General features: G+C 34.7%; 1 protein-coding gene across 8 annotated transcripts in view; it reads right to left on the bottom strand.

Moving 5' to 3' along the window:
• Positions 1–4,899: 4,899 nt before the first annotated feature.
• The window catches only part of PRPF40A (pre-mRNA processing factor 40 homolog A), a 47,154-nt gene continuing 38,370 nt past the window's right edge, over positions 4,900–13,683 (bottom strand). For 4 of the 8 annotated variants that reach the window (XM_056117576.1, XM_056117578.1, XM_056117580.1 and 1 more), the window contains 10 exons: positions 12,842–12,956; positions 12,573–12,676; positions 12,357–12,473; positions 11,743–11,880; positions 11,374–11,469; positions 9,911–9,997; positions 9,720–9,816; positions 9,418–9,479; positions 8,387–8,518; positions 4,900–7,183 (listed from right to left, as the gene is read on the bottom strand). In XM_056117576.1, coding sequence (XP_055973551.1) covers positions 7,091–7,183; positions 8,387–8,518; positions 9,418–9,479; positions 9,720–9,816; positions 9,911–9,997; positions 11,374–11,469; positions 11,743–11,880; positions 12,357–12,473; positions 12,573–12,676; positions 12,842–12,956 — 1,041 coding nt within the window. In that variant the 3' untranslated portion in view covers positions 4,900–7,090. The remainder of the gene's footprint in view (positions 7,184–8,386; positions 8,519–9,417; positions 9,480–9,719; positions 9,817–9,910; positions 9,998–11,373; positions 11,470–11,742; positions 11,881–12,356; positions 12,474–12,572; positions 12,677–12,841; positions 12,957–13,683) is intronic. The other 4 variants (XM_056117577.1, XM_056117579.1, XM_056117581.1 and 1 more) reach the window with 1 other exon arrangement.

Genomic DNA, 13,683 nt, shown 5'->3' with positions numbered 1-13,683 from the left:
ACGCCCCACTTGGAAGGGGGCTCACTCACATACTGCAATACTTAGGGATAATCACTGCTACAAACTAAAGCAGGGCTCCCTCAAGGAAATCACTCCCCTTTAAGAACGTCAGATCCCTTGCTACTTAAGAGTGTAATCACCAAATAAATTCTGTTAGTGAAGAGATATCCCCCAAGATGTACTTAGAAAATCATTCGTAGCTTCCACAGCACTCTCGTTTGGCTACAATTCAGTCATTTAAAGACTTACTTTTCTTTGCTGGGATGCTCAGGAACATATAGGTTGCTTGGGAAGGAATCTGGGACAGCTATGTGCAAGAACAGTGTCCTACCTGCAGTACTCTACATGGCACCTTCTAAGGAATTATTCTTCTATTGTTCATTCTTAATTCAGTGCCATTTCCACTGTGCTAAATAATGTAGTTGAAGTCTTATAGTTTTATTTTATAAGGCGGTGGTGGGAAGTACTCATTCCGAAAAAGAATAGAATCTCATTTTATACTAGGACAAGTGTCTCATGACTGATGACTCAGAACCTTTAAGTCCTATATGCTTCATTTCCCATCCTGTAACTAAAAGTCTTAAATCCTAAATACCCAAATTCACTACAGTGAAAGTGCAGACCAGATCCTTTTGTTCATCACAGTTGGACTGTGCTACCCATCAGTGACTCTCCATTTTGCTGAATCCCTTAATTTTTGTTTTGTGCCACACCCAGCTGTGCTGCTCAGGAGCACTCCTTGGCAGTGTATGGAACACATGTGGATTCCCAGAAATCAAACCTCATCAGATTTGTGCAAAGCAAAGCAAATGTCCTACCCACTATTTTATCTCTCTGGCCCTTAAAAACCCCAAATTTTAAAATTTTGTTTTAAGTCCCATACCAGGCAGAGCCGGGATCAAACCCAGGTCAATTGCACGCAAGACAAGCACCCTTACCTGCTGAACTCTCTCTCTATACCACACTTGCATCATTTTGCACTAGTTTTTATTATCTAATATTATAAGTATGAAAATCATATACTTCTATTTAAATTTGATAAAATAATACTTCAGTTAACTCAATTTTATCAAAAATGTCTGCAAAAACGAGTACCTGCCCATTTCATACAATTTAATTTGTCCATTTCTTTATAGACAACTGCATCAATAGAAGAAATCTGAAGCAATAAATAAATGCTTAAGATATTGAAACACTTTGGGGGATCTAACGTTAGAGTTAAAAGCAAGTGGTTTTTTTTTTTCCTTAAATGCAGCAGTACTGTGTACTGCTATTTATTCAGCCACTGATTAAGCTGACTAAAGTGATTAAGCCGACTGAAGCATGAACTCATTACTTTTTTTAATTGAATAAAAAAGAAGTTTTCAAGCCATGAGCAATGTGCATAGCTAAAATCTCAGCACCGAACTTCTACAATAAGGTTATTAAAGAAAATGCTGACACAAACCCGACTTTTTTGAAAAAGATGCCAGTTTTTCTAATAAATTATATTTATTTACAAAAATTCTAGTTTTATAACTATAGGGATTTTTTTTTTACATTAGAACATATAAACAGAAGAGAAAATCTGATCATTACAAACACAGACAACAGAAATCATTGCTCCTATTACTCACCTTTCAGAACAAGTCTTCAGTTTAATTATAGAGGTAGGTAAAGACCAACACCTACCAAATAAGTTTGTAGGCTTGACCCAAAACATGTTTTTCAGTATACCCAGATACCCCAAGGAACAGCATTAAGGAATGGCTTAATTTCATTTGGTTAGGCAGCCACTGTCTCCTATTTTAATGAAAGTAGTAGTTGAGTATTAGCCTATTCCTGAAATGCCGAGAACAATTAACTTTAAGATTAAATCAATTACCAACCTACTAACAATGAGTAGTCCTTGTTAAATTAGATCCTGAGTCATAAAAGCAGTTTTCTGTGCATTAAAAAACCCTACTATTTAGGCCAGGAAAAGGTAAATTATGGAGAGATAGAAGGTATGGGGTATCTGAACAAAACTCTTTTTCAATTTCTACTTTTAAGTCAGTCCCAATAACATTTAAGTGACATGTTATCAATATATCCATCTCTGTAAAAAACAGCTGATCTGTTAGTTTTGAATTTTAATAAGATATTAGGTTATTGTGACCATTAGAACCATTTAGGATCATTTCTGATTTAGTTCAATGTTAGCTCTTCAAATTAAAGTCATTTCTTCAAAACTAATATGGTATATAAGTGATTATATGAAAGATATGCTTCAAATCATCTAACTCAGAAATCACAGTTTATGTCTGACAAGCTATTGGACACTTCTGAAGATATACTGACTAGAAATTATCTTAAGTGCACTTCATATATGAGGATTTAATTGTGGATCATTTTTATTTTTTGCAATGGTGATTTTCAAGCCCTTAAATGTATATGATGTTGAGGACACTGGATAAGTAACTAAGTTGATATTCATTCCATAAAATGCCTGTGTGGAGGCACTATTCTGATGCGCAGGATATAGTAGTCAGTGAAACAAATCCCTGCCCAACCCCAAGACAATGAGAGCCATTTAAATCAACACACTGGAAAAGCTGGATCAAGGTTAAGAATAAAGAAGGTTTAAGAATTCCTGGAGAATTACTGGTATGTGCCAGTACCAGAGCCACAGAATGAGATCATAAACTTGTTAGTAAGTTACTAGAACACACTTTCATGAAAATTATCTGTAATGCTATTTTGCCAGAGCAAATCAAGTTTTAATAGAGAATGTAAAATTTTAAATTTTACATTGTATTAAGATACATTCCCGAGGGAGAAAAAAAATCTCAATTTAGATAGAAGGAATTGATATGCTTAGCCTAGTTTTGCCTTTTAAAATTTTTTTTTATAAATTATTTTTTGTTTTTTTGGGCCACACCCGACAGTGCTCTGTGGACTTACTCTTGGTTCTGGACTAAGGGAACACTCTGGGTGTGGCTTGAGGACAACGCACGATGGGGATCAAACCCAGCTCGTGAAGTGTCATGCAAGGAAAATGCTATACCTCTGTATTCTCTCATTTTCTTTTGCAAATGCTTCAGTTCTGTAATCTTGTGACTTATATTTATTCATTTGTTTTTTGTTTTGGGGCCACACCCAGCAAGGCTCAAAGCTTACTCCTGGTTCTGTGCTCAGGGGTCACTCCTGGCAGTGTTCAAGGGAACCTGTGCCTAATTAAGCACAATTCTCAGCACAAACAAGTTTTCATGTATTATTTATCACTCTTTCCTGGTTAGTAAGGATTACTATTAGAAAGCTTTCTCACAAATATGGGTAAGCTTTTTAAAAGAAAGACTATTATATAGAAGCTTCTGAGTGGAAAGCATGTAGTATCTACTTGTCAATCAGTTCCCTGTTACCACTAAAGGATCCTTTATACCAATGATTTTTTATCTTTACAAATGCGGACCCACCTACCCACCCAAGGGCCAACAGCTGAAAACCACTGTACAACTGGTTTTAGCAGACCAGCAAGAAAGTTTTGTGAAATTGCACTGGTCTGTGAATTGTCAGAATGAAAATCAGTGATCTCGGCAAAATGCTTCTTACTACAGTGTATAGATCCTTTGGAAAATAAACGAAAATCATAAACCTTTGCAGAAAAATGCACAGATGAAGTTATTTTAGGAAGTTTTATTTCTGAATCAGTAAGAATTAAGGTTGCTTTACTGTATGTCAATCTTTCTCATTTTATGGTTGTATTGAGGTACTAGCAAGCCGAGATGAAAAAGCTATTATCAAATTTACTTGGAAGCATTATTATTTTGAGTAATATTGAAATATGGGCACTATGTTAACTGTAGGGCTATCACTTTTATTTATAAGCATCGTTACTGTTAGTTTTATTTTGGGAGGGTCACATCCAAAGATGCTTAGGGCTCAAGGATCACTCCTGGTGGTAGGGGTTCGGGGGGTGTATGTGGTGCTGAGGGACCAAACCCAGGTTAGCCACCTGCAAAGCTAGCACCTTGTCCACTCACTTCACCCACTCTCCAACCTTTAAAGGTGTTGGAATTATGTGCATGAGAAACCACGATTAGTACCGTAAACCACAGAATCGCAATTAAAAACTTTTTTCAAGTATAATTTAAATGCTCTTGGAAACAAGTATAAATCATTAGACTAACAAATTCAATTTTCCCACATAAGAATTATGTACGAGGAGGAAAATAAAACTCAGATCTACAAGCTTTTGATTTTGATGATACATAAAAGTAAATTTAGTCTAGTAACCGTTATATTCATAATACTGAGAGAGAGTAATCAGTACTTTCCAAAGAAGCTGAGACTTACTTGAAAATGATTAATTCAAAAATAAACACACTTTCCTTCATTTCCAACAGAATCAAACTTCCAGATATCTTAGCTTTTAAAAAGATGACTAAAAACCACATCTAAAAAGTTAAAATATTCATACAAAACTCTTGCTCAAAAACAAAATCTTCCTAGGGTGATGGGATAGTACAGTGGGTAGGGTGCTTTCCTTGAATGTGGCCAAGACAGGTTCAGTTCCCAGCACCCTACATGATCCCCGAGTCCGCCAGCAGAAAACACTGAGCACAGCCATATGATAATCCGAAAGCCAAAACAAATGCACAACAGATTCTTCCCATCACTACTCTCAGATAGTACAGTATCTTTTTTAAAATTTTTTTTTCTGGCAACTAAATCCTTTTGAAAGGCAGACAAAGATTATAAACATATCTCCTAATAAGGATGATGTGTTTTTGACTCTCAATTTTTTTTCACTGGTTCTGATAGGGTCAAATAATTTTCAAGGCTGAATTATAGGGAAACTTGACTTTATATTGTCCTGTAAGAAGATTGGAAGTGATAAGACAGTATCTCTATAAGAAATACAGAAATCTATTTTAAGGACATGCTAAACACATCAAAAGTTTTTTATTTAAATAGGAAGATCAAAACTTTAAAGTTATACTTTAAAGGAAAAAAATCATTCATGGAACTAATGAAAGGAATTAAAACAAAATTTTACAGATTCTAAGTTCTCCTGTGAAACATCACGAGTATTCCTGCCAACCAATATCATATGCATATTTTAAAGAATGACCACTGACTTCCAAGCCAAGTGTTTTGACATGATTAGCAGTATCAACTATCATTAACAGGACCTCCAAAAATTAAGTTTTAGGCAACTCCCCATTGCCAAAGTTTTTCTGTTTCTAATACAGTATAGAACTAACCTCAAGCAAGCAACTTGATCACTTCACACTTTCTAAAGATAGTGATTCTCATTTCCTACAAAGTCATGGCGTATTTCACAGCAGAAAATGACTTGGCAGAAGCTTAGAATTACCAACACCCCTCTCCCCTCACCGGCCCCTCTTTTGAGGCTTTCAATAGTGGATGCCACATATAATCGAAATACAGGGCAGGATGTCTTGAAAGAAATGTCCTGGTCAGTCCCACCTTTCAAATTAACTAGGATGGTGAAAGAAAAATAAAATCAGCATTTTTCATTCTAAATCCAACCTAAAAGAGTAGAAATTCTAATACTGAAGACCTATGTGCTAAAACTTTACTTGGAAAAGAAAACCCTCCTGCACTGAAGGAAAATAGTATAAAATACATTACTAATCTTTATAAGTTAGCATGTAAAGAGTACTCGAACTTAAAACCATTAACTAACCATAAAATATTCTGTAGGAAATTCATAGATCAAAAGCAAATATAGGGGCCTCAAAGAACTGATTTATAATATTGTTGTCTGGGGGTGGGATGGAGACCAAGCAGTGAGGAAGTACTGGGGGGTCAACTCCCGGCAATATTCAGCCTGGCCTTCGAAGCTGCTTCGGCCCAGTTTTGCTGGGTCACTGGAGCCACATTGGGCAGTGTGGGCAATGTTCAGGGTGGTGATGGTGATGATGGTAGTGGTGAGGTTCCGGGGATCGAACTCAGGGCCTATAATGCATGCACTCCAGCCCCTGGAGATATTTCCCTGGTCCCAATTTATGAAATTCTTATTTTTTTTTGAAAAAGAAAAAAAAAAAAAGGGACAGTAACCTATGTGGGTAATGAAGCAAAATTGAGGGGATTTAGTTTAAATTGTTTTTTTTTTTTTTAAGAGCTGAGCAGTTTAAGTAGAAATAAATACTAGTACACACTAGAAGAGAAGGTTTAATAATTGATAAAAATGTACAAAAATATTCAAATCAGAAATGCTTTAGAATGTGTACCACGAAGTCAATGCTTCTCAGTGAATAGGGAAGATAAAAAACTTCCTCAGTGGGAAAAAAAAAAGAAAAAACAAGAGAAAGTTTGGATTAAAAAAAAAGGACAACTGTTAAATGTTTAAGCAACATTGATTTTTATGTTTAGACAAGGATATTGCAACTATCACTTAAAGTTTGGTGGCACATTCTTTAGTAGGTCCTTAAGGCAATATATTCAAACTAATTTACAATTTGATTTGATGTTAGTTTTTTTAAACATCACCTCAAAATAATGCCCTCACAATAGCCTTTTAAAAATGTTTCCAGATGTTTCATAAAAAATAATGGTGGCTTGAAGATAGTAGTGCTATTTAGCACCACTATAATTAAGGGTCTACCAGGTTCCCAGTAAGAACACCTATTTCTGAACTCACCATAAAAGATCATTTCGGCTTTAACCAGTTGGGAAGTGACAAAAAAGCGGTTTTATCAATTGCTGGTGCTTCTTTTGTACTATGAGATATTTAAATTAAAAAAAATGTAATTGTATCTTCAAAATCCAGCTGCAATTAAGGTAAATCAAATCACCTCAAGACTTACATTTTAGAACAAAGTAGAGACATCTGCAATTACCAATAGATTGCCACCTTTAATCCATCCTGCAGTGCCCTGTGAAAGGGTCACAGAAAGACAGTATGAAAATATGATTCTTGATACAGAATCAAAAGTTATTTTCAATTTCCTTTGCTTTTATAAAGTCCACAATAACAATACTTAAATGCACTTTTTTTTTCCTGTGATAAAATTAAAACCCAGTGTTATATCAATTGAACTTAAAATAGAGTCCCTGGTCTGAGTCAGACTTTAAATCATACTGTAAACATATTTGGTATAATTTATTGATCATCATCCAGTTGCTCCAAAAGGGTCCTTCTGCGCTTTTCCAATTCTCCTTCACTCAGTTCACTGCCAGAAGTATCCCAATTGCCCTTAAAACAACAACAACAAAAAATTACTATGAGGTATCAATATTCTAAAGCACTGTAATGAACTAGTTTAGTGATAACACATTTTTTGGGGGGGATTAAAAATCTATATGAATTCTCTTTAATGAAAATAAATACCTTACTGGAAGTGTTTAATGAGTAATCTCTTTGCCCAAAACCGAACAGGTTACTGACTGAGGGTAGTGCTTGGTTCTCTTAAGGGGAGGTAAGTAACCTGAAATGAGTCTTTTTGCACAGTGTTATTTTCAGTTTACATTACGTAAATCCGAACAAATGTTTACATTTTTCTTTTCCTTTTCCTAAATATGAACTATCTGTTTTCATTTAACAGCCATTTTGCATATAGATGGTTATTCCACGTTTTGTTACAGAGCTTCAGAAATCTATTGACCCCAGCTAAATAATGAGAAGGTTAAGATTTAGCTGAAAAAAATGGAAGCAAACAAAATTACTATTTCATCAAATGTGAGACATGACCTTTCAATAAGTGGACAGATTACATGATTATTCTCCTTGTCCCTTTATGGATTTCATTTAATTTGCTATAATTAAGAAACTTGAGTTGCCAATTAACGAAATACTCATTCTTCACCAAGGATGTGCTTTAGACTCATAAAGATGATTTACAGGAGAAAACCTTCATCCTATGCCAACTGAATCAAAATGACCAGAGAGCAGCAAGCTGTAGTTACAACTCTCCTCTTGTAGTCCAGAGGCTTTTCAGCTGCTGCGTGGTCCCCCCATTTCTACCCACTTTTTCTTATCTTATTTACCTCATCCACCTAATGATTACAGTCACTAGATATTTTTTGTGTATGCATGAAGATGGGGATTGAATTTTGCTCCTGAAACATTCAAGGCAAGAGCTCTAGAGCTGAGCTATATTCTTGGTCCTTCAAGTGACTAGAACATCATCTTTGAACTGGATTTAATAACAAAAATTGTCAATACTTTAGAAAAGAGCCCCAGATTTCATCTTTATTAAATTTTATATCCGCAATTCCCCTGCCAAAAAAAATTTATAAAAATTAAAAAATGCCCATTGGCATTGCTTAGTGAGATTGTGACTCTGGGTGGTTTGAAAGTATACTTACAGAGTGCTGTTAACAATATAAAATGAAAAATTAAATTTCTCTGATGACTTAAAAAAATATTTGAGAGGTAAAAGATAGTCTAAATACTTACAGAATCTTTTCCAGTCTTTTTCTTAGGCGATTTGTGCTTTGATTCTGATCTCTGTCTTGTTCTGTCTTTCTCATTCTCTCGGTCTTTTTCTTTTTTATCCTTTTCTCGCTCCCCATCTGATTCTGGAGAGTCCTGTGTAAATTGAAAAAACAAAAACAAAAACAGAAGTCAGTACTTTAATAAAAACATCAGTATGTTAATTAAAATTCCTTCAAAGGTAATACTTAAGAACCTCTATATAAGCTACTTGTTCCTAGAGTGGAACATTTGCATTGCTAACGTCAAGGATTCTGTGAATTCATGAGAGTGAGTTATTAGTTTATAACTAACAAAGTGTCACTGAATCAGGAGCTTAGACTGGACTGTACATCATGCACGCAATGCATATACTCTAACAAGCCATCTTCCCAGTCCCTAACTTACTTAAGATACATATATACAGGCCGCTAAAGTAAGATCAATCACATTTTAGATTGATAGTTAATAAAACTGATAACAAATTGCTGAGAATATTTAAAACGCATCATCCTTTAGATAAGCATAAATTCTGGAGACACCAAATGTTCTGGTGACCTTATGTTATGAAAAGGCTGCTCGACTGTATCTAAGATTAAGAGCTAAGATTAGAGGAAGGAGCTAAAGTTCTTCTGAATAGCTGAAACCACAAATGGACTTTTCTATAAGATTGCTTTAAAAAAAAGTGAGAATTCCAAATTATTAAAAGATTTCATTAGAAGATTAGGTGAAGAAAAAAAATTCTTCAGTTTTTGTTTCTTGGGCTACACCAGTAGTGCTCAGGAATTCTGTCTACATGGGGGACTATATGGAGTGCAAGGGATCAAACCCAGGTCAGCTACATTCAAGGCAAACATTCGAATGGTTATACTATTGCTCTGGCCCCAAAACATTACATTCTTAGGTGAGACCCAAATTGCGCATCTGGATTGTATGGTACTCGAGAGAACTGGCTTCTACTACCACTGAGGAAATGAAAGGCAAATGGCTAGTATAAATATTAAAAAACTGCTTACAGATTTATGTCTCCTCTTCTTGCTTTTTTTCTTGTGTTTTTTTGATTTCTTGTAACTTCTCTCTAAGCAGCATAAGAAGAAAGTGTCAGCATTTGAGGATAACACCCTAGTGTAAATGATTTTTTTCAATTAAATTTTGGAGGTAGAGGTGGGGGGGGGGTCACATCCAACCAGCATCAGGAATCCAATTAAATAAAACTGGTAACTGAAATTGGAATCAGATACATGCAAGGCAAGCAACTTACCCCTGTACCTTCTTTCTGGTCCTCAAAAATTTTAATCAAGTAAACAGATATGCTTACCAGACTCAGCACTAGAAGAGTGTTCCGAAGCAGAGCGAGACTCTGATCGCTGTCTTTTTTTCTTTGAATGGCTATCATCATCATCTGAATCTGACCCCTAAAGTAACACAAACAATTTTGTGCATAATGATGTCAACAAATATAACAATATATTTACAATATCAACTAATTAATAATGTTCTCATTCTTACCGATCGAGAACGAGATCGTTTCCTGTGATGTTTTTTAGACTTTTTAGAATGCTTTTTGTTCTTTGAATGATGGTGCTGACACTCATGCTACAAGAGGAGAGAAAAAAAGAATCAAGTATATATTCACTTTAAAAAGCAGGCCTCTATACTCAATCCTTAAGACAAACACACAACAATGTTAAGAGCACTGTAGCAAGGACATTTCAGGGAGGGAGCAGGCATACCTGATGGTGCTCAGCATACCTGCTGTTCCAGGAGCGATGCTGGGGTTACACCCAGGACCTCCACTTGCAAAACATACATGACCCCCCACCCCCACTTCCCTGTGTGCCATCTCCCTGGTCCTAAAACAGTAGATTTTATAAAATCAAAATAGCAGGAGTCAGTAGAAACAGCTGTTGAATGATCAATCATACTACATTCAGACCAAAATATAATTACATACATCCAGGCAACATTTTTCTAATATATTTGTCTTTGAGTGAGCTTCACCTTAGCCCTAAGATAAAGGACTACCTCAAAGATGAACTAAGATAAAGGCTAACCTCAGAAGAGATGCAAATTCTGCATCTCTTTGACCCAAGGAGAATTTCCTTCTTAGTCTAGATCTAATGGCATGTAAAATCTAACGACACATAAAATTAAAAAGGAAATATTTTCTCTGTATGTGTTTCACTAAAACAATTATCAGTCTTGCAGGAAAGGGAATTCTACAATAAAAACTCCAAATATTCCTCTGGCTCTTGACAGTGAATTTGACTTTAACTACAAATTAAATGGAAACAAATAATCTGACTGAAGGACTCTCATCCTTAGGGTTTTTGTCTTGGGTTCCTAAGCTGATTCTAGTCCTTTCTTTGCTATAATGGTTGCTTCAGTTATGACTTCACTGGTTATCCCTCAGCAAAGATCAAGAAAGAATCTTGCTAGAGAGTAATGAATTATAAAAAAGACACAACATGAAATAGAGTTTCTCAAATCATATATATGTGAACTTGAGAATCTTATTAAGAGTCTGCTCATAAAAAAAAAAAGAAAAAAGTTTGCTCATGTATAACTTCACAGGGTTGTTTTTAATAATTACTAAGTTTTATGTGAAATAATTAAATATATAAAATAATTATAACAGTACCTGTCCCACACAAGCAAAAAATTACTGCAATTCAATATATTGAATTTAATTTATTGAATTGCAGTCAATTTCGATTACTATTTAAAAGTACCTATCTGAAATCTTCATCAAAATATCCTAATACCTTTGGTTCTGCTAAGAGACTAGCTTATAATTTCATCATACTTAGTTCAATAAACACTACTTGTTTTTAAAAACCCTAACTAATGAAACATGCTTAATAACTTCCTTTCTCTCTACTTTACAAAAGCAGCATATCTGATAAATACTAATAACTCTAAATTCTATTTTAGTAATTTTGTAGTATTCAGTATTACAGTACTCAAATTACCTCAAGGACATGCATAAAATCTTTAAATATTCGTTTTCTTTCAGACTCTAGAGTTATGTCCTCAAATGCGGGCTCTTTCACAAATCTCTCACGAATCTAAAAAATTCAGAGGAAGAATATATGAATAACTAAAAGTTAAATTTAAAAGCAAATAAAAATCGGTCCCACAAACTTCGTTATTTAACATTCTTAAATACAGAATCACTGATTTTATACTTGCTTTATACACTTAAAATATAAAACATATATTTTAACGAATTTACTGATAACTTCAACTTATTTTTATCAATATAAAATAGGCAAGGAATTAAAAACATTATTCTCAATTAAATTTCCAGTTCACAAGAAATAAATTGCGGAAGTACATACATCTTCCCAGACAGCATCCAATTCAATCGGAGGGGTAGCCTGTTTCAACATACTCTTGAATGCAGACTCCTTTCTTTTCATCTTCCGAGCCTCCTCTTTTTCTCTTTCACGTTCACGGGCTTCTGCCTTTTCTAGTAACTTTGAAAATAGTATTTTATCATTTGTACAATTGTAACTGTTAAGTGAATTAAACTATTCTTAAAATTCTCTACTTATTAGGGCTCATTTATAACACCAATTAATTTAAGTAAAGTAACCTTAAATCCAGTCAATCATCTATATACTTTCATTTACCTTATTATGAAAAACTGTCTGCTACTCTGTAAAATACTAACAATATCTTATTATAGTAACCTATACAATTCAAGGAATTAATAACCAAACTATTAAAACCGCTTTCTATAGGCCAGAGAGAATACAGTGGGTAGGCGCTTTCCTTGCACAAGGTCAATCTAGGTTTGACTCCCAGCACCCCATTGTCCCCAACACCCACCCGGAGTATTCTCTAAGCATAGAGCCAAGAGAAAGTAATGAGCATAGACAGGTCTAGACAACGCACCTCCCTGTACCCTCCTACCAAATTCCTGTTCTTTGTAATGAACATGGTAACTTACACTGTTGAAAGCCAACTTAATATTTCCCGCATCTAATGTGGTTGATCTCTTAGTTGAGCTGATTATTGCCACAAAGTCTTCGAAAGTAGTATTAACTTCAACTACAAAACCTTTATCCTTAAAAAAAAAAAACCCAGAATTCTTAATATTAGTAACAAATGAAATGAACAAATTATCAATTTTAAAAAGCACTGTAAGTTCAGTATAGTATTTTACCTTTAGTATATCTTTTATTATCTTCTTCTCATCATGATACCGTGCTTTAAGATCCTCAACATAAAACTTGAAAAGGTCAAGTGCGGTTGATCCTAATGAAAAAACTAAAGAAGTCAAAAGCTAGCTCTAACCAAGAGCTGCAATTACTTTTTTGTTTATAAATCAAAATAAAGAACCCTTCCCCCAACATCCAACAAAACCAACAACCCCCCTTCTAGCCCATTCCAACTACTACCAGAACTATAAATTAGGAATGAAAAGAATCTCACCCGGCTGACCAAGCATATTAGTAAATCGAATGTCAGAACTAATTGTTGGATATAGTTCCATCCAAGATGACATAGAATGCAGCTGTCCATGTTCATGCAATTCATCTAAAAATATCTGAAAAACAACAACCCCAAACCAAATCCATCATGTGTATTTTACAAAAGTAACTTGGCTTATAACAGTGTAACCATTAATGCTTTAGTAATAGAATATTATTACAGCACAACCACCAAAAAAGTGACAGAGTTCAAATAATAGCTTCTTTTTGTTGCTTAGGCTATTCCCTTGCTTTGTTTCTTTACATTTCACATAAGATCATCTAATATTTGTGATGATCTGAATATTAAATATTTTAATAAACAAAATCATAAATTCTGTTTAGCATTTTTGATCATTTTAACATGACACCCTCCAGTTTCATGCAAGTTGTAGTGAAATGATCTTTTCTTTAATGAGTAGTATCCCACTGGGTTTATATATGCAATTTTTTTATCCATTCATTTGCTATAAGGCATCATGGCTTTTTCCAGATCTTGGCAATTATAAGAACTGCAATGAACATTAGTGAGCATACTCCTTTTTAAATCAGTGCCTTCATGTTGTCAGGCTAGATACCAAAAAGTGGAATAGCTAGATCATATAGTCCGTATTTATGACAAGGATTCTCCATTTTATTTCCTATAAGGATTTAACCGGTATATAATCTCACAGTAGTAAATGAAGAACAAATTGATTATCTAAAAAAAGGACAGTCGAGGCTAGAGTAATAGCACAGCGGGTAGGGCGCGTGCCTTGCATGCAGCCGAACCCGGGTTCGATTCCCAGCATCCCATATGGTCCC

Source organism: Sorex fumeus, unplaced genomic scaffold (assembly GCF_029834395.1).
Source record: "Sorex fumeus unplaced genomic scaffold, SorFum_2.1 ptg000035l, whole genome shotgun sequence".
NCBI lineage: Eukaryota > Metazoa > Chordata > Mammalia > Eulipotyphla > Soricidae > Sorex > Sorex fumeus.
This window is presented reverse-complemented; position numbering and strand designations above follow the sequence as displayed.